Raw genomic sequence first — 20193 nt, 5'->3', positions numbered from 1 at the left:
ATGAACATTGGCGGGGGTGGCATACACATCAATGCCTTTCTGAATAGGGGAAAGGGGAGTGAATAAATCACTCAGTAGCGCTGGCTGCTAGACAGGGGGATCAAACCCTTTTATTCTTTATACAGTTGGGTAGAGCTGCTGCCACATATACAGAGAGTATGTGTATCCCTGTGTGAAAAGACCAAAGAAGTATGTGGGTATAATAAATATCTCCACCAAATGGCGCTGCTCCACTCAACAATGAATAGCAATGAGGCAATGTTTAGGAAAAATAAGAAAATTCCTTCTTTTAATAAAAAGGTCATATACCATACAATAAAAAATGTGCATTTACATGTAATTATACACTCAAATAGGACATACAACACAAAACATACAAGGCATGGGCTGGCTGTGAGGCTTATATGGCTGCACTATTCTATATCTGAGACAATATCAGATTTGTATATAAGCAGTAGTTACCAGTCCCCTCCTTTTCGGCGGCTTCCTCGGCTGAGGAAGCCGCCGAGAAGGAGGCGGAGAAACGCGTTTGTATTCCAACAGGCTGGTGACTGGCAGTATAGTGGGGCTAGAACGGGCTCTAAAACGCGTTTCTCCGCCTCCTTCTCGGCTTAGCTGAGGAAGCCGCCGAAAAGGAGGTGGAGAAACGCATTTTGGAGCCCATTCTAGCCCCACTATACTGCCAGTCACCAGTCTGTTGGAATACAAATACCCCACTGTGGAATTTCTTGGGGTGGAACCACTACCTGGAGCCTGGAACCACTACCACATCAGGGAGCGAATCATCCATCGCATTACAGCAAAAATACAGCGCTCAGATATAGGACTTGGTTATCCACTATCCTTTACAACAGAAAATCCACAGATTCATGCTGGTAACTACTGCTCATATACAAATCTGATATTGTCGCTGAAAAATAGTGCAGTCATATAAGCCTCACAGCCAGCCTTTCTGAATAATTTCCTTTTTTAAGATGTGCCGCTGTCATCTCCTGGGCTAATTTTTTAAACCCGGTGTCCAGGTCACGTGGTCTTTTTCAACCAATAGGAGTGCCGAAAACCTGGCTCTGTGCAAATCATTCACAAAATACTATGTTTCCCCGTTGTAGCATGGCTAATGGTTACATATGTAACTACTAGGCATGCTATATACTTATGCCAGCAGCATATCAATAGTGGTGTGACTTTTTGGGCACAGTGAGCAGCATCACAGGACCTAATCTGCACCTGTGCAGTACAACTTCTGCACATGAACAGCTGAGAACACGCCCCGACTGATTAAGACCTGCGTGCGGGTTATTAATCGGCAGCAGATACTCACCTAATGCCTGCGCAAAGGATCAAACTGCGGTCACATCCTGAAATGCGACTGCAGTCTGAGTGATGGTGGGGCATGCGGTGTTGGGTGGGTGGCTATGTGCCATTGTAAGGGTGTGGTCTGGACAATGCATGCATGCCTGGACCCTTTTCAGGGCGATTTATGGTGACTGCGAGCCATAAAATGGCGGCTCTGCACTGCCTGGGGTCTACTGTAGAAATACAACTGCACTGCTTTTCTGGAATACGATTGCAATCGCAATGCGGGGAGGAACTAAGCATGCTGGGTGGCCTTGCCCTGTGTTGGGCGACCTCCAGCATGCAGGAAAATTCAGTTGCAGTTTTGCCTTTTTAGCAAGTTGAATTAGGCCCTGAACCTTTTATATAACTGGTCACAAAGAATAGTTTAGTAACATTACCTGCACTGAGCAAAACACTGATGTGATGATAATGTGCGTAGGGGCGGCCCGACCCCTAAATTCGCCCCTGGTTGAGGAGGCCTGGCATAAACACTGTTTAGCAAAAACGCATCCAATTAGCCTCTGCCAACACTGGGCACAAATTTACCAATGCTATTAGGTATAACTCAACATGTTTAACAGTTTTCCTAAATAATTAGCCACTGAAAACTAGAAAATGGTCTCAATTAGACATAATATAGTTATTTGAATATTTAATTTATTTTTTTGCTCAAAAACACTAATACACTACATAAAGAAGAAATCTATCATTTAACATTTTTTTACTTTAATACGTTTTTAATCCCTGATAGATTATTACTTTTAAGCTTGAACGCAAAAGACAAAATATTCTGAAGCATCAGGGGTGAAATCATGCAGCTCTCCAGAGAATTTCTTCATGTGATCAATGGAAATGTAACCTACAGCAGAGAGAAATTCATAAAAGGCATCACAAAAGGATTACCGGTAATCCTGCAGAATATGTGTGCACTATATAAGCATTTGTTAATAAATAAACAATAAATTAACAAATGATAGATTTGCATCTTTTTCAAACGCATAAAAAAAAATAGAATATTTTAAATGAAAACTAAAATATACTGCTTGCATCCTTGTTCCAATGCCACATACAACCACCCTTTGCAATGATAGTATCTTTAGGTGTCTACCAGCTGTGCTCATTGAGAGAAATTTACTAAGATGTAAGTTCTATTTCACATGGGATGTTGCTAGGGGCAACCAATCCGATACTATCTATTATCTTCTCGAAGGTGCTAAATAAGTAGATTCTGATTGGTTGCCCATAACAACATCCCATGTGAAATAGAACTCCCATCCTATCCCTTATTGATTGTAACTTTCTATATATAGGTTTCAGGTTTCCCAGGCCAGTGTTTAGGTTACTCAGCCACTTTGGGGGCAGTTATACTAAATGTTGGGTTTACAAAGCCGCCCATCATCGTAACTACATTATTTGGTACTTGTTTAGTTTCACGGCGGCAGTCTCTCAGTCGCAGCAGCATCTGTGTCCCCTTATGGGGCTCGGTAGCTCGCCACGCTATCTAAAATCATTTCCATGCCAACGTGGATAGTGGGGGTATGAACTATTCACGTTGGCATGGACTTTATTTGAGAAAGTTTGCAGAGCGCCGAACCCGGAAGTAGTGGGCGGCCATGCTGCTGCCGTGAAACTAAACAAGAACCCATTATTTTTTCTTTTTTGATGCATTGTTGTCCAAATGTAAATGATCACCTTTTTTTTTCTTTCTTGACCCAGAATTTTAATGTCAAACTTTTCTACTTTGTTCCTAAAATGCTGCTTTGTACGCATCAAGAAATTAAACATGGTGCAAGGAAACATCCGGGATGCCTGTATTGTATGCAGGGCAGGCGACAGGGGGGGGTCAAGGGGGACAAGTGTCTGAAGGGCCCCAGAGTTTCCATACCCCAGCACGGCCACTGCCTGTACTAGCTGGCCTGTCAGTGACCCTTGCAGCCTGGCCATCTTCTGTGCACCATCTGTTTTTGGCTGAGTCTGACTGACTGACTCACTGTGTGCCACTGCCATCTACGGTGTGTGTGCACCCTGCCACTTGGTGCACAGAGCCATCTACTCTGTGTGTGCGCATGGCCTGGGGCCGCAGGCGCACAGCCATACCCTCCACTGGAGCTGTGGCCTCAGTCTCTGGCTCCTGTACTTTTACTGCGCATGCGCGGGTCGAGACTGAGAACGAGAAAGGAGGATCTGGAGCAGCAAAAGGTTAAATGAAGCTCATGCAGAAGAACGTTGTGTGGATTTGAGATTAGGTGGGGGGCCCCAGAAATATAATTGTACAGGGCCCCAAGATTTCTGTTGCCGGCCCTGATTGTATGTATAACCTTTTAAAGTGTTTCAAGGTGTGTTTCATAGTACATTAGCCAGAAGATGTAATGGTGGAACGTGGTGCTCGCTAGCTTATGGTGTTTGTTTACTTTCATACAGTACGGAATGTAAGTATCGCCCACTTACTATGCTGCAAATCCACCCACCAGTGTTTGCTTTGTAAATTGTCATATTACACTTTATCATTTGGACCCTGTGTTACATTATACAGTGGCCCTAATTCAGACTTGATCGTAGAGCAATTATTTTCTAAAAATGGGAAAAACAATGTTGCACTGCAGGTGGGGCAGATGTACCAAGTGCAGGGAGAGTGAGATTTGGGTTGGTTATTTTGTTTCTGTGCAGGGTAAATACAAGCTGCTTTATTATTACACTGCAATTTAGGTTTGAACTCACCTCATCCAAATCTAACTATCTGCACATGTTACATCTGCCCCACCTGCAGTGCACATGGTTTTGCCCATTTTGAGAACAAATTTGCCCTGCAATCAAGTCTGAATTAGGCCCATTCTCTAACCTACTCTTCCTATCACTGGTCCTTTAAGCAGGGTACTTTGTTGTGGTTTTTGTGCCTGGGTGTCAATGTTACAACTATGTAATTGTTCTGGTGCCCATACACTTGCGCGATCCGATGCAATGTGACGCGACATCGCAATGCTATGTCTCATTACATCCTATTTTGGTGCCCAAGTGCATTTTTTCCAGCACCCTATGTCACATGCCACGTGTGTTGCCATAACGTGCTTGAAGCGTGCGGGCAACGGTGTAGCTGAGGGCCGGTATGAAATAGAATATGAAAGAAATCGTCAAATCACTGGGCGGCTCTCTGATCGCACAGACGCGATCAAAATTGAAGGATTGTATGCAATATTACCCCAGTGTATGGGAACCATAAGAATTATCTGTGCGTACAGCACTGTGGAAGATGCTGACACTTCTGAAAGTTATAACTTGCATATTTGTATGATATGCCTTCATTATGTGTGCCAATACTGAATTTGACAAAAGCAAATAAAACCAACAAATACTTACTCAGCGATCTAAGTGTTTTACCTGTGCACATGTTATTTACAGGGTAGTTGTGAAGGGTGTGGCACATCACATCCTCCGAGAGCTCACTGTCAGACTTCCAAACCTCTTTGCTGCACCACAACAGAAAGCCACATTATAGCGGACAGTAGACTTGATGCACCATATTTACTTTTGCCCATCTTTAAACATTGAAGTGTGGGATGCACATTTGTATGCTGCATATGCAATGTAGGATGTAGTTATGTCTTCTCTGCATAGTCAAGTCCTTACCGAGATCTTGGCAATTTATACACACTCCTCACTTTCAACCCATCCCTATAGCTGGGTACACACCTATATAATTGTTGTCCTGTTCTCCCGATATCGGGTGACATCTGATGATTATATAGGTGTGTATGCAGTACTAATGCAGGAACGTTAGCCAATACATGGCTTACAAAGCTCCTGTAACGGTCAGGACCAGGAGGTGACATCTTATTTCCCGCACAGCTTACCTTACTGCAACTGATGCTGCCTCACTGTGGGTCCCATCTGAATACATACCTCTCTGCTGACCGGGAGCATTTAACCCGGTCAGCCTGGCATACAATAGATTTGTACCCAGCTTAAGAAAAAAAAATAGAGACCTGATGTTGTAAGAAAGATAATGCAATATAATGGGGCTGGGGGCCTGATTCGGTTTATTATGCAAACCCGATGGTTTATGCACAAATCTGATTTTTTTCTCTCTGCATATATGCTGGGCGGGTCCTGCAATATGGCTTGCAGCTCCTCCCACCTTAGGCGCAGCATTGAACTTTTGAACTAGAGGAATTGATACATTATTTTATATGGAATGGAAACTTGGATTGGATATTGGAAATTGATGGGAAATTGGCGCCACACGTGAGGTCTTTCATATTTGACATTGTCTATGTTCCATGGATTATTAAAAATCAGGAGGGAAGGGAGTAATATTTTTTATTTACACTGTCCCTGGCATATGTTTTGGGCACTGTGGTCAAGGGAGTCAGAGGAGAGACAAAACATAAGATAACCCCAGGCCCATAGGCGTGCGCAGCACATTTTATTAGGGGGTGCACCGTCAAAGGAGTGTGCATAGCTCCACCTATTGGGCGTGTCTAACACCGCCAATCAGGCGTGTCTTCCATCATCTATTGGCACCCGCTACAATATAAAAATTCTCTCAGCCACACCATAATCTCCTGCCTATTCCAGTTGTAATCTTCTAATTATTCTGTGTAACACTACATGCTAATACAGTCATAAACATATATGGATGACGCAGGTATTTAGTGATATGACAATGGTCTAGTTCAATTAACAATGCAAACACACATATAATTGATTGATGGGCGCTTCTTTAAATGGAATACAGTTCTAAAAAGCAAAAGTCTTTGGTAAGGGGTATTGCTGGTATTGTTAGCGGCAGAGGTGTTCATAAGGGTGGGACACAGCATTACGGGGTGCCTGTGCAGACCTAACACTCAATGTGCGCACACCTATGCCCAGGCCATCCTTCTCAATCATTGTCCAAATGCTGTTTTACACACTGTGCAAGCTGCATGTCCATATAAGGTCGACAATGGGAAGTTCAACAGTCAAATGCTCGACATGAGTTTTTCACTTGGCCAACTTAATTCATGTGTCAGCGTAAGCAGTGTTCAACCTAATGCATGTCAACCTAATATGGGTTGACCCAATGACCCCCCCCACAAAAAAAAAAAACCTTGATCATAATATCACCTGACAAATGTCAGGTGCCAGATGACTGCCCGACAGTTGGGATTCCGATGGTCAGTTCCCCCGACAGCAGAGTCCCAACTGTTTAAAGGGAGGCTATTCTTCCTTGTGAGGGTCAACTACCCCCGTAGAGGGGGAATAGAACCTGTGGCAAGCGAATGCGAGACACCGAGCCTGCAGCGTGGCGAGTGCAGCAATCCCGCAAGGGGCTTCTTTGCTCTTGGCCCCCCTGTCGGAGAACCAGCAGTCAGAATTCCGATATCGGGATACTGACTGTCGGTATCCCGGTTGTCGAACCGCCATACCACACCCACAAATGTCACCCAAGTGTGTTGAATAAATGAAAATGAACTTATTTTGATGATGATGAACAGCATGTTCCTACCTTATATCACATTCAATGCTCCTGTTGTCAGTCTTGGTATCACTACAAAGTGGTTTTTCATTCTGAAAACATTAACGTAGTGAATTTAGTTGCGATGCCTATTGGCTGTACCTCAGCAAAACAAATGTACATGAGCATGCCACCATTAGCATAAACAAATGATGAGATGTTTGATGTTGCATATTAAATGAGGCATGCTAAGTATTTATACAGAAATGATTGTGTATCTGCTTTGGTTACTGGGTCCCCAAATATAAAAAGAAGACAAAATGCAAGATGTCATGCAATAGTCTATGGAAACTTGTCTACAAATTCAGACCGCCACCAAGTACAGCAACACTCTTTTAGTTTTTGTTTTTCTTCTATGCTTCACTTTAGTATCAGTCATGTATTAAAATAGATGTTCAAGCTATAGGAAATGTTTACCAAAAATGGGTCTCGTTGCTGAGTGGGGTATGTGGCCATTTGTTTGGTGTGAACCAAATATTAACTAGTAAGGCTTCAGCGCAGGTGGCTGAATACCAAAAGTGTGCGTTTGGTTGCTATTGGTAACATACACTGCGCATCTATGCCAACCGTATCATTTGTGGTTAGTCAAGGGCTGGTCCATATACAGTGATGATGGTCGCCCGCACTAGGAAACATCCCGTATTGGGTGGCAACCCATGGGTACAAGGTCCATTTTGCAAGACAAGTGCCCAAACAAAGAAATAAAAGACCAAACCGTACACTGCTAGTAACAACATGGCCTGGTGCAAATACCTGCAGCCGATGGTGATGGTCGTAGTGAGCCCTAGCTATCTGCTCACTTCCCTTTGCTTCATTTTGGATTCAGCTTTGAGGCTGATAGGAACTACCTTAATTTATTATACACATATTGGTGTGGCCACTTGGTGCGATTTTCACTACTGTATATAGTCAAAATTGCATAGCACATAGTGCAAATCGCACCATGCTATGCAGCACCCAATCTAATCCTGATGCACAGCTCCGGGGCATCGGAACAGAGTGTAGAAATAGACTGCAGCAGTCTCGGAATGAGGGCTATGCTGCTCCACAGCCAAACCCAATGCTAATTTTAATAATTTTTTTTACACTTTCATAACTATCACCCCGCCACCCACCTCCCAGGGGTGCCTGTGGGACCTGTTAATTGGGGAAAGTTCTTTCATTCCCCCCAGGGACCCTGGCCTTAGCAGTCACAGTTAATGACATGGCCTCAGGACCTTATATAATAAGTGTATCCTGCTAACTGTTGGAGCCTGGTGCTGGTTTAAAAGATACAGGGGACATCCAGGGCCGCCGAGAGGGGAGGGGGGATACTAATTACCAGGCCCGGGCTTGCTGGAGGGACCCGGTGGGATCCCTGGTCCAACCCCTCTCTGCCCCCCCCTGCCCCTCCGTCCTTCCTGGGCAGCAGCAGCAACACACACCTACAGCATGTGCTGTGCTGACAGCAGGCTCAGCATGAGCATCTTACAGCGTGAGAGCTCATGCTGAGCCTGATTTTAGCACAGCACATGCTATAGGTGTGTGCTGCTGAGGGAGGGGGGACAATAACACTCCCCCCTCGACTTTCAAGTGTTTTTTCACCCCCCTAATTTTTTTGGCGATTAGGCCACCCCCTTAAAATTTTACCAGGGCCCGGCATACCTCTCTACTTCTTTTGTCCCCCAATTTTTTTGAACCACGACTAGTCCAAGAATCCAGTGCTGTTTTTTTAAATATGGGGAACCCCTTATCAAATTTTCCCTGTATTTTAGTAACCAGGACCAGCTCAAAGAGCCCGGGGCTGGTTATGCTCGGGAGGGGGGACCCCACACCATTTTTGCGGTTTTTCTTTTTAAACTATTTGCACACTTTCACAGACCTAAGCATGTATGGGTCTCACTGATCTGTGCATGATTCTGTCAAACTCGCCAGCCAGTATATATTTAAAATCTGTAGTGCAATGTACTGACCAGCTCTACTTCTGGGCTGGGTTCTTGCTCCCATATAAAGTTGCCAATTTTTCTTCTGATTTCTGTAAATCATAAATGTATTCATTAATTCTTTTTTTTCTTTTATTTGCAACATTTTGTGATTCAGAAGGTAAATTTGAGAAATGATACAGCAAAGTATATACACCAGCAATCAACTGAGACAATTTTGTGTTTTACAGATTCCAATAGGTATAAATAAATCAGGTTGTCCAACATGTTGGATTTTTCTCAATCATTAGGGGCTTTAGCTTTAGATGCTGCAGCCCTATTTTCCAGCTCTCTGAACCACGGGGCCCCACAAATCCTCTGGACCTGAGACAGGTGTACCCAGAGGCGTAACTATTATTAAATCTCCCCCCCCCCCCCTTCGCACAGTTTGGCAGCGCCCCCCGCTGCACAGTTTATCAGCACCCCCACCCCCCGTTTATAATTCAGCTGGTACCTGCCGCTGTGCTGCATCAGTCCCGGCTGGGTCTCCCTGCTCTCCCGGCTCCTGCTAATGAAAACTGCAGTATGGGGGCAGCCATTTTCTAAGTGTCAGTTTTCAATGCAGGAGCCGGGAGAGCAGGGAGACCCGGCCGGGACCGCAGACTGATGCGGCACAACGGCAGGTACTGGCGGCATTAGGTGGAGGCAGCGTGTAACGATAGCCCCGCAGCCCCCCCGGCGCCCTCACTTACTAAGCGCCTCCCCGCCACCGTGGGGGCTGCGGGGCTCTAGTTACGCCACTGGGTGTACCCGTTGTACCCTCAAAAATGCTTCAATGTAACCATCATATCCTTTAGGGATTATGCTTAGCCTCAGCCAAGCATATACCCTCATAAGCAGGGGGGCAACAGAAACCTTTGGGCCCTGTACTATGATATTTCTGGGGCCACCTTCCCGCCCACATAATGGATTTGCGCTCATGTAAGATGCAGCGACTAGCTATAAAGGATACATTAAACAAATGTCGATTGTAAACGATTATTAATTGATCAAAAGTCTGGAACTTACTTAATTTTTGTCTTTGACTCATGAGTCCTGTTGGCTGCTGCTATGGCGTGAAGGCAGGCAGGGCAGCCGCAGAGCGTGGAAAAGCCAACCAGTGGTGCCGAACATGCACAGTAAGAGTGCGGGTACAGCTGTCCGTGCATAGTGCAGGCAGGAGACAGCCATCTCAGTTTCCCTGCACTGAGCGGTAGTCGTGCACATAGAGAGACGCGGCAGTTGGTAGCACACAGTTTGAGAGTCAGCGGTGGGCCAGTCCACACACAGAAGGCGGGCAGCAGTCACAGGCAGAGTGGCACAGTAGATGGACACACACAGACTCAAAGCTAATAATACAGGCGGGCCAGGGCACGAAAACTCTGGGGCCCTTCAGATCGTTGGGGCCCATCACACTTGTCCCCCCTGTCGCTGGACCTGCTCATAAGCAGATTTCAGAAGATACTAAGATACAACTCATGAATTTGTTATATGTCCTTAAATTATATAGACAAGGTTGAAATAGTTTCTGGTCATATAAAGAGAAATCAGGGGATGTGCCTAATAGCTCCTCATCCTCTGCCCTCTGACCATCAATTTTCTGTTTATTAGGAAAACTGATGCATCTATAGCCTGAAGCATCAGATTTAAAATGATCAACAACTCCATATCTTGTCACTGATAGGACAGTGAATCACAACAGCACAGAGAGTCACGCTCCCATGACAAGCTTCATGAAGCACCTGAGAGAAGTGACAAACTCTCACCTTGACCCCATGCAGTTTGCCTACCGGGTGAACAGAAGTGTAGAGGATGCGGTCAACCTCGGGCTGCACCATATTTTACAACTCCTCGACCACCAAGGCACCTATGCAAGAGTCCTATTCGTGGACTTCAGCTCAGCATTTAATACTATCGTTCCCGGCATCCTGCAGCCAAAACTCCTCTCCTTAGGAGTCCCAGGATCAACATGCTCATGGATAGTGGACTTTCTAACGGCAAGGGAACAGGTGGTCAAAGCCGGCGCCTTCTCGTCCAGCACACGAACAATCAGTACTGGAGCCCCCCAAGGATGCGTCCTCTCCCCTCTGCTCTTCTCTCTCTACACGAATGACTGCACCTCAGCAGTCAGTGAAAATCATCAAATTCGCAGATGACACCACTATCATCGGCCTAATCAAGGATGGTGACGAGACCGCGTACAGGCATGCAGTGGAGAAGCTGACACAGTGGTGCAGCAGCAACAACCTCGATCTAAACCCCACCAAAACAGTTGAGATGGTGGTCGACTACAGGAAAAGACCAAATGCACTAGCCCCGCTAACAATAGCCAACGCAGTGGTGTCGCGGGTTGATTCCTTCAAATTCCTAGGAAAACCATGTCCAGTGACCTAAGATGGGGATTAAACATAACCACAAACATCAAAAAGGCCCAACAGCGCCTGTTCTTCCTGAGGCAACTCAGGAAATTCAACATACCACAGGAGCTGCTGTGTGTATTCTACACCGCCATCGTGGAGTCTGTCTTATGTTCCTCGATCACAATCTGGTACAGTGGCGCAAGCGAGAACGACAAACAAAAACTGCAGAGGGTAGTGAAGACTGCGGAAAGGATCATAGGGACCGACCTCCCCCCGATAAGGGATCTGTTCTCCTCCAGGGTAAGGAAACGTGCTGAGAAGATCGCAAACCACAAGCTGCATCCTGGTCACAACCTGTTCGACATCCTACCTTCCAGAAGACGGTTCAGGTCCATCCCCGTCAAAACGTCCAGATCCGCAAGAAGCTTCTTTCCGTTAGCCGTCCATCACCTGAACAATCCAATCAAAGCGAATGCAATCCCAATATCAACAGCCAAACAACGTGTCCCTACTTGGCGACCTGACCACCATAGTCGTAGCTCGAAATTAAATGCTTGTAATGTCTTTATGTAATATATGTAATGTCTCCCCCCTTTTCATCCCTGCTTGATGCTGCACTGTAATCCACAAAAAATTCCTAGTGTGCGCAAGCACACATGGCCAATAAAGTTGATTCTATTCTATTCTATTAGGAGAGTAACAAACCTTCATGAATCGAGGCTGGGGGCAGTACGAAATGGCCAAGTGACACCAGATTCTTGGTTTTAGAATTAGTGCTTGATTTCAGGAAGCCAGAATGGAAAACGGTGGCTTTGTTTTCAACATAGTCCAGACTGTTATATATTCTGAAAGATAAAAAAAGTAATCCTACATTAAACAACATACTGTCATACTGGCCACATCTATGGGGTATGTGACTGGGGGGGATGCGGTCATTTGGTCTACAGCATGGTGGTCAACACCATTAGGTCAACATGGGAAAAGGTCGACAGTCAAAAGGTCGACCTGGGGTTTGTCACTGTTTTTTGTGCCGACAGGCGGTATTTCATACCCTACCATCCATTAAGGCGTGTTCCAAGCGTAACGAGGCACCGTGCCCGAAGCATCGCGAGCACAGCGAGCGATGCAAGGAGATGCGGTGCACTTTAAACTGTGTCCATGTCGACGGTGTTGACATTCGGGAAAAGAAAAACAGTGAAAACCCCATGTCGACTTTTTGACTGACGACCTTGACACTGTCGAACTAATGACCTGTCGAACTAATGACCTTTTGACCTAGAACCATGTCGACCTTTTCCCATGTCGACCTAGACCCATGACGACCTTTTCCCATGTTAACCTTATGACTGTCGACCATCATGCTGTAGACCAAATGATCCCAACCCAACTGGTGCCAGGGACTAGTTCTTAGACATACAACTGCAGTGGCAAATGCAGGATTTCTAGAGAGGGGTTTCCAAATGCAGTCCACAATCACCCACTCTGCAGAACATTGGAGCAAGTGTGGGAGTCTGGTGGAGTGGTAGAAAAATGACCCTCAACATTAAGGTAAGCATTGGTCTTTTTCTGTATGGAATACAGTAATAATACCTAACACTATAAATAGTCTATAGTATTGGCTGTATCAAACATTAAAATAATAGAAATAAGTGGTCAGGAAAAGTTTAACTATACCATAATAAATACACAAACATAATAGAACCAGTACAACACTTTCTAAACACATATTCTCCCACCTCATGGTAAGGCTCCTGTCTCTTCTTCCTGGTAGCTGCTCTCTGGTCCAGTGCACTGATTGAGGACTCAGATCCACAAACACAGCAACCAGGCAAACGGAAACCTCCCCTGCGTTTGCCTATGAGATGTGTCCACATCCATCTGCCCTGCTTGAACATTAAACAGCCCTTCTAGTAATGCTATGCTGTGGGGTCTGTAAACGGCATACCTCCCAACTTCTGTGTTGGGGAAATAGGGACATAGGGAAATAGCGCCCGAAAAGGGGACGGGGTGTATGCAAATGAGGGTGTGGCTTATGCTAATTAGCCGCAGCCTCATTTTCATACGAGAATAGACGCTGTGTGCATGCGCACAGCGTCTATTCTATTAGATTGGGGGGGTCTCCCAACTGCCACCCCCCGCAGCGGGACAATGCCTGCCGCGGGTGGGACAGCGGGACAGGACCCGAAAATCGGGACTGTCCCGCTGTAATCGTGACAGTTGGGAGGTATGAAACTGTGAGAATTATTTGCAGCCATCCTCTAAGCACTTATTTTTTTAAAATTGTACCCTCAAGGGGGTGAAAAGGTGTAAAATGTTCTGCCCAGCAAACCTTTGCCTCGTGGAAACAGCTAGCTATTATTATTATATTTATTTATAATGCGCCACAAGTGGTCAGCAAAACCAAACATACCACAACAGTTGGACAGTACACAGTACAATGAAGACTGCATTACATTACAGTAACCATGACAAAAACAGAGCACAGATAACAATCACAATCACTGCTGTTAGCAAGACGAATTTTAGGCTAAATGGCAACTGACTAGGTGAAGGAAGTCATTGTAGTTCAATAAAAGAGGGTTATTCCCTGATCCTAGGAGTTTACAATCTAGGCCAGAGAGGAGACTGAAAGATGACATAAGGGGTAGTAATGTAGTCAGGATCACAGCCAACAATCACAATGATCACAGTTCCAGCTGCAGAATCCAGACAGTATAAGAGTTAGGGTTGGGCTGCCAAGGGGATGATCAGGGATAAGGTTTCAATACGAAGGTTTTTTAATAAGTTTATGAATGTGCAGTGTATAGGTTGAATAGACCGAATCTGCCTGGTTTTGAACTATAATACTCTGAATTTTGTCATGGGTGATCAGGCATTCTGCAACCAGCCTGTGGCACTAATAGCAATGCTGTTGCCATGTGGGTAATGTGGGTTGAGGTGAACACCTGGGACCAATGGCCCAGTTAGAGGATATAAGCATGTCACTGGCATTCATCCAATCGATAAGCCATAAACAGCTTGGCCTGAGCACGATTTCTGCATGCTTACTCAAGAGCAGTAGGAGGCTTGGGTAACTTGGCACGGCAACATTCTGGCCAGTGGCAATCAATCCTGGATCTACAACTGTCAATCCAGTGGACCCAGTTGCAGATGCACAGGAGTTTCAATGTGAGTGCAACATGGCCTAGTAGATGGTGACTATTGTTGTTGTCATGTAGCTACCGTAATCGTGCAGCAGTGCACCATCCTTGGGAGATTGTCCACAGCCAAAACATGCTGCAAGTGCTAGAAGCCATTTCCAGGCGCCATCCAAAACTCGTGCACGTGGTGCCCTTTTCCATCATGACCATACACTTTACAGCAAGTCCAGGAAAGTGTTGAACACATCCAGGAGCTAGGTCATCTGCAATACAGTCTAAACCTGGACCACTTTTTGTTCACACAAATCAAGCACAAGATGCACAGGATTTGTTTTAAGTCACTGGAAGCTGCAGTGGAGACCTTCATTCAGCATGTAGAAGACATTTCTGTTTCAGACCGGTCCAGCTGCTTCACTAAGTTTTTTAAGTGCATGCAACTTTACATAGAGTCCTCTGGCAAATACTTGGAAAAATGTAATGTTCACAGTTTGTGAATCTGGAAAACGATTGCACACCCCTCGTACTTACCAAAATTCTCAAGATTTTGACTAGGACCGTTGAGATGGTATCCTGTACATTCTAAGGGCTAGATGTATCAAACGGAAAATGCGGTAAAACCCCGGTTTTACCGCATTTTCCAATGTATCGAAACTGATACCGCATTGAAGGGTATCGCCACCTTTGGGTGGCGATACCCTATAGAAGCCTATGGGATTCTTTTCGCCGCCCGTCGCCTCTGACGCAAACCCGCCGCCTCGCCGGCCCCCCTCTGGCTTACCTTCCTGAAGGGTCCTCCTGGACCCCGGAAGGTAAACCCCTCCTCCCCCTAGTGAAGCAGCCGGACATCCTTCCGGCTGCAGGGGGGAGGAGGAGGCGCCGGGGACAGCTTGCTTAGCTGTCCCCGGCGTGAGGGGAGAGCCAGGCGGCAGGGAGGTGACGGAGACCCCCCGCACACCAGTGTACAGGTATCGCGGGGGGGCTCCGTCACCGCATTGCGATGCCAGCCGCATATGATAGTACATATGTGCTGGCATAGCAGCGGGCGGGCGGCGATGTATTTTAATACATCCCGCCCTAAATGCTGGGGTATTGTACATTATAAATGTGTCCATTTTAATACACAATTGTATACACTTTAAAATAATACCAACTTTATGTTGCATACAAATAAGTTACCCTGAAGATGATAGTATACAAGACATTTCAGAAAGTAAGCAAGTTGTTCAGCAACACAGACCTCTGGGTATCACGGTGAGATGCATCGCTACTAAAAAGATAATTAGCATGATGATGAGATGTGATGACTCCACCTTCAGATTCTGCAAAGTGAACAGATTTAACTGAGGTAAGTTTCACATTAAATATTCTCACTTATCAAATGTAACTCATTTCAGTGCTTAATTCATATACAAGACACGGCCGCCAGACTCGCACCATATTACATTGCGACACTTAGGCTCATTGTAAAGCAGCTGAGATGGATCATTGATTAACATAGGCTTCCCCCTATGACAACCTAGGCTTCCAACTATGATCTAGAGCACTGTCATCTGTTGGCAGTGAGTGAAACTACATCTCTTTTTCTCTAACACATGCACAAACACAGAGGCAATCACAAGGTAGCAGACTAGCTTTCAAAGCATTTGGTTCGAGCGGGCTTACTAGTATTGTGATAAGAATGAAATTGTGATTTGGCCTGTCTGGAATTTATTGCTCACTATCTTGTGTTTGTCCCAGAGTAACAAGAAATACCTGTACCATACCCTCCAACAATTCAGACGCAAAAATCGGTACAGGCCAGGGGGTGTGAACTTAGATAGTGGGTGTGACAGTCCTCCTGGTCCCCGCTCACCTGGATCCCCTGACTCGGCGCCCAGGTGAGGTGCACGGAGGGCACGGACTCTCTGGTCAGGGCTCCAATCCGGGAGTCCCACACCCCTATCCACCCATCCAGCCCGGTGAGGGGGCAAGTAGGTCTAGGCTGCAAGGGGAGAGGGTGCAGGGAGGGGGGAGTAGCTCGCACACACACACACCACCACCCACAGCCGTGACGTCCCCCAACCGGAGTCTCTCCCTGCGCAGGGGGAGGCGGGCCTGCACGTCCCACCGCCGTGCACCCTGGGAGATGTAGTCCTGGCCGGCCGCTCCCCCACACTCCCTGGGAAGCAGTCGACAATGTTATTAACTACATCTCCCAGAGTCTCTCAGCCAGAGCTGTAAAAAATCAGTACAATCGGTACACTTTATTTTAGCCGGTACAGACTGTTAAAAAACGGTACTGTACCAGCTAAAAAGGTACAGTTGGAGGGTATGCTGTACCCACGACTACATCTGCAGATTAGATTTACACATTGTATAATTGCTGCGACTGTACATAAAATAACAAATCCATGTGAGGTTTTAAATCTCTATGTAATCTGTAAATATTATTTTATGACATTAATTTGGCAGTTTAGGGGATACACCATAGATCAGAATTGTAAAATTTCCTTTATACTTTTTTGAATGGATAAACTTTTGTAACAATGTAAATAATATACTGTATAATATGTGCTAGTTATAATACCTCACAGTACAGACATCAACAACATTGCGTAATGGGGCAGTTGATTTCCGGGCCTAATTCAACATGAGTTGTAGTACTGCAAGAAATCGCAAAACCACAACTCCTTCCACTAACATGCCGGGGCTGTCTAACACAGGGCAAGCCTGCCACGCATGCCGGGTCCTTCTTTATTATGCGGCTGTGTGTGATTGCAAAATTTTGCAATCACAGAGATGCAAAAGCTTCGCTGTAAAGCAAATTGCTCAAAACTTTAGGGTAGCCCATGCCTGAGCAGCCTGGCTTCGAAGGCAGTTGCTGGAATGCCATTTCACGCAACCACCTCAACTTGCGCTGCCGTGACTTGTTTTCTGGACTGTGCCCCCCAATGCTACATCGGCGCTTACGCTGGCACTTACACTACAGTCACATTTTCCTAAAACCTACTGCAGTTTAAGGGCTTGTTCATGCGCGCTGCCACATGCCAAATAGCGATTTCCGCACTTTAACAGGACATACTGGATTAGCCTCTCCAACTGCTATGCAATTGCAATGTGCAGCTGTGCACATTGCTTTGCATTATGATAGCCTGACATTGCAGAATTTCATGCGCACTTAAATACGATCTGAAGAAATTTGCAATATTGGTGCTTACGAGTTGGAGTAAACTCGCGCCCCACTAATATTGTAAATGTTTCCTCAGAATGCAGAGTGCAATGCCAGGCAATCATGTGATGTGCACAGCAACTGCATACAATTCTCACTGTGGGCCAGATGCACTAAGCCTCAAAAGTGATAAAATGGAGAGTGATAAACAGCCAGCCAATCAGCTCCTGTCTGACATTTTTCAGACTCTGGGCAGGATGCTCTAAACCAGAAATGCGGTAACCCTGTTATCAGGGTTTTTACTGCATTTCTATATTCTCTGTCCCTCCTCTTCAGTGTCAGCGCTGCAGAGGGAATAGCCATCAAAAGCTGGCGATTCCCTGCAGAAGCCTGTAGGCTTTTTACCGCAGCGCTGTGAGGGATCCATCACGGACCCCTCCCAGCATGCCCTGCGGCCGGCGCTGTGCTCTGCGCATGCGCAGATGGACTCCAGCACCGGAGCCGCATCACAAGGGGCAGCTCTTATCGCAAGAGCTGTCCCTTGCATTAATGATTGCATATGTTAGAGCATATGCGATCATTAATAATGCGGTACCTGGCGATGGGGGCGATACAGAACATCCCGCCCACAGTCTGTGACAGGGCAGGTAGGAGCTGGTTGTTTAACACTCTCCATTTTATCACTTTTTAAGCTTAGTGCATCTGGCCCTGTGACAGTTCATTGCTCCATTCAGCTTGCTGCAAGTTGTTTGTGGTCTGTTCATACTGTATCTGCAGTATTGTTGATGTGTGTACATATTATACAATATTTACATTATTCCAAATTGTATACATTCAAATAACATGCAGGAGGTTAATTTTACCTGGACAGAACACAGGCAACTTTCACCCATTGCTCCAACTTATATCATCCTGTAATAATACAAATGATTTGGGTATTTTCTCACCCCAAAAGTTGATCAAGTCACTTTCCACGCTTTGGGAAAACCAGGCCTTACAGCCTCTGAACATTCTGTGTGACCCACACGCCTGAGTCCTATATCACAGGAAGAGAACTAGGACAATATGGCAGCTGTGGGAGGACCTCAGGTAGATGCTGGATCAGAGTGAGTGAAAGGCCCTTGGTGATGCCATGATCATGTGACCAGCCTCATGACTGGGAGGGGCTAGTCATGTCACTGATGGCAATGGCAATTCTGTCATTCATTAAAACAAAATAAGGTATCCATGGGTGCCCAAATTACTAAGGAGGATGTGTATGGCCTTTTTTGATGACTAAATTATTAATAGCAACCTTAATAAGTATTTACTTCATGAACATTTATTACCCTCACCATCACTGTCTCACGTTCTGTCTCATTCATCTGTGTGAGAAACGGCCCAGTGGCAGCATCGGGTGACAGTTTACTCTTGTGTGTACAATGAGCCGGATTTAGACTAAGTATGCACATCCAAATGTTTCACTACATCGATGTTTTTGTTTCGATGGTAGTAGTTTTACCATTTGATGGTGGCATTCCGATGATCTGCTCATGCGTGACCATGCAGAAAATGTTTGTGCACTTGCAAAAAAGGTCTTTTTGCGCATGCGCAAATCATATAGTTATTTGCTATCAAATAATTTTGATTCGATGGTCAGTGGCCATCACATCGAATGACTTTTCCTCTGTTCACAGCAGAAAGGTAGCCCAGGATTTACTTTTCTGATGCATGTTGTTGTCCAAATTGGGATCATGTGACGTCATCCGCCCACCCCGAGCAGGCAGGGTAACACCTGCATTTTCTGGGACCTTCCTATTTCTATGGGCGTGGTGGCTGTTTTTTTTGGCACGCCCATGAAACGCCGGGCGTCCAACCCGGATCTCCCCCTGCCTGTCAATAAGGCAGCGAGCAACATGGCAAATTAAAATATAGTCTAAGGCGCTTGCTGCTGTCTGCACATGCTCATTAGCACCTAAGCGCATGCACAGTCCCCCACCATCGGGGACGGGGATGAATTGGAACCTGTGCAAGCAGGTCTGAATTGGCCCTATATGTTTCTGTGCTCTGAGGTTTGTTAATGTTACACACAGTTTCCCCCAGGAATCCTTTGCCTTGCTGACTAGTAGGGGGGAGGGGGGCGTAATGCTATGGTATGGTATAAATGTGTCCCCAAGTTGTGACTTTCCTGGCTAGTGGAGCCTGATGCTTGCTTCAAAGATATGGGGGACCCCTATATCTTTGCCCACATTCTTTTGAAGCCAGGACCAGTCCAAGAGCTCTGTCTTTAAATACAGGGGGACCTCACACTTTTTCTCCCTTTATTCTTTGAACAAGGACCAGCTCAAAGAGCCCAAGCTGGTTATAATTTGGGGAGGGGGTACCCCACACAGGGTTTTTTTTTTTTTTGCTATTTTTTCCCCTTTTGAACACATTTACAGTACACCCAGAAGCACTGCACAGATCTCACGAATGTGTGCAGTGCACAAGCAAATGTGCTACTTACAGAGCAGTGCATTTGGAAAGTCAGGTTTTTTCCCACGTGATTTCACAAAATAATATTTCTTGGTAAATTCCTGTGTTGATTGTTTTTAGTGAAAATTACTTTCAAGTTTGGCCGATGGTGTATTTGGTCCTGACTCAGGGCCCGATTCATCCCTGATCGCAGAACTACAAATTCGCAGCCCTGGCAATCATCGAAGATGCACATAGAGAGCCTGCGCAAGCCCTCTGTGTGATCACAGGCTCCGAACGTCTGTGATTGCTGGCCTCTCAGTGGCTGGCTGTTTGGGGGCAT

At 45.8% G+C, this 20193-nt stretch overlaps 1 protein-coding gene across 2 annotated transcripts; it reads right to left on the bottom strand.

Annotated features, from left to right (window-relative positions):
* Positions 1 to 891: 891 nt before the first annotated feature.
* Positions 892 to 18535, bottom strand: TERB2 (telomere repeat binding bouquet formation protein 2). Of its 2 annotated transcripts, none has more exons than XM_083183711.1 (7): positions 18365 to 18535; positions 15507 to 15588; positions 11835 to 11974; positions 8782 to 8843; positions 6821 to 6882; positions 4693 to 4802; positions 892 to 2197 (listed from the first exon to the last, which is right to left on the bottom strand). In XM_083183711.1, exons 1-7 carry the CDS (start codon positions 18426 to 18428, stop codon positions 2100 to 2102), a joined length of 618 nt encoding a protein of 205 aa, XP_083039837.1. In that variant the 5' UTR covers positions 18429 to 18535; the 3' UTR covers positions 892 to 2099. The 2 variants fall into 2 exon arrangements, with proteins under 2 accessions (XP_083039837.1, XP_083039838.1); XM_083183712.1 differs by having other exon boundaries at positions 4714 to 4802.
* Between the last annotated feature and the right edge of the window lie 1658 nt (positions 18536 to 20193).

This window comes from Crinia signifera, chromosome 4 (assembly GCF_055691185.1).
Source record: "Crinia signifera chromosome 4, ASM5569118v1, whole genome shotgun sequence".
Lineage (NCBI taxonomy): Eukaryota > Metazoa > Chordata > Amphibia > Anura > Myobatrachidae > Crinia > Crinia signifera.
Note: the sequence above shows the minus strand (reverse complement) of the source record. Positions and strands in the feature narration are given on the sequence as shown.

Excerpts from the sequence above, each read along its gene's own strand:
- TERB2 (XM_083183711.1), bottom strand. The coding sequence starts at position 18,428 with ATGTTCAGAGGCTGTAAGGCCTGGTTTTCCCAAAGCGTGGAAAGTGAC. Across the intron at positions 15,589-18,364 it reads TGACTTGATCAACTTTTGGG|AATCTGAAGGTGGAGTCATC; the intron begins GTGAGAAAATAC and ends TTCACTTTGCAG. Across the intron at positions 11,975-15,506 it reads TCTCACCGTGATACCCAGAG|AATATATAACAGTCTGGACT; the intron begins GTCTGTGTTGCT and ends TTTATCTTTCAG.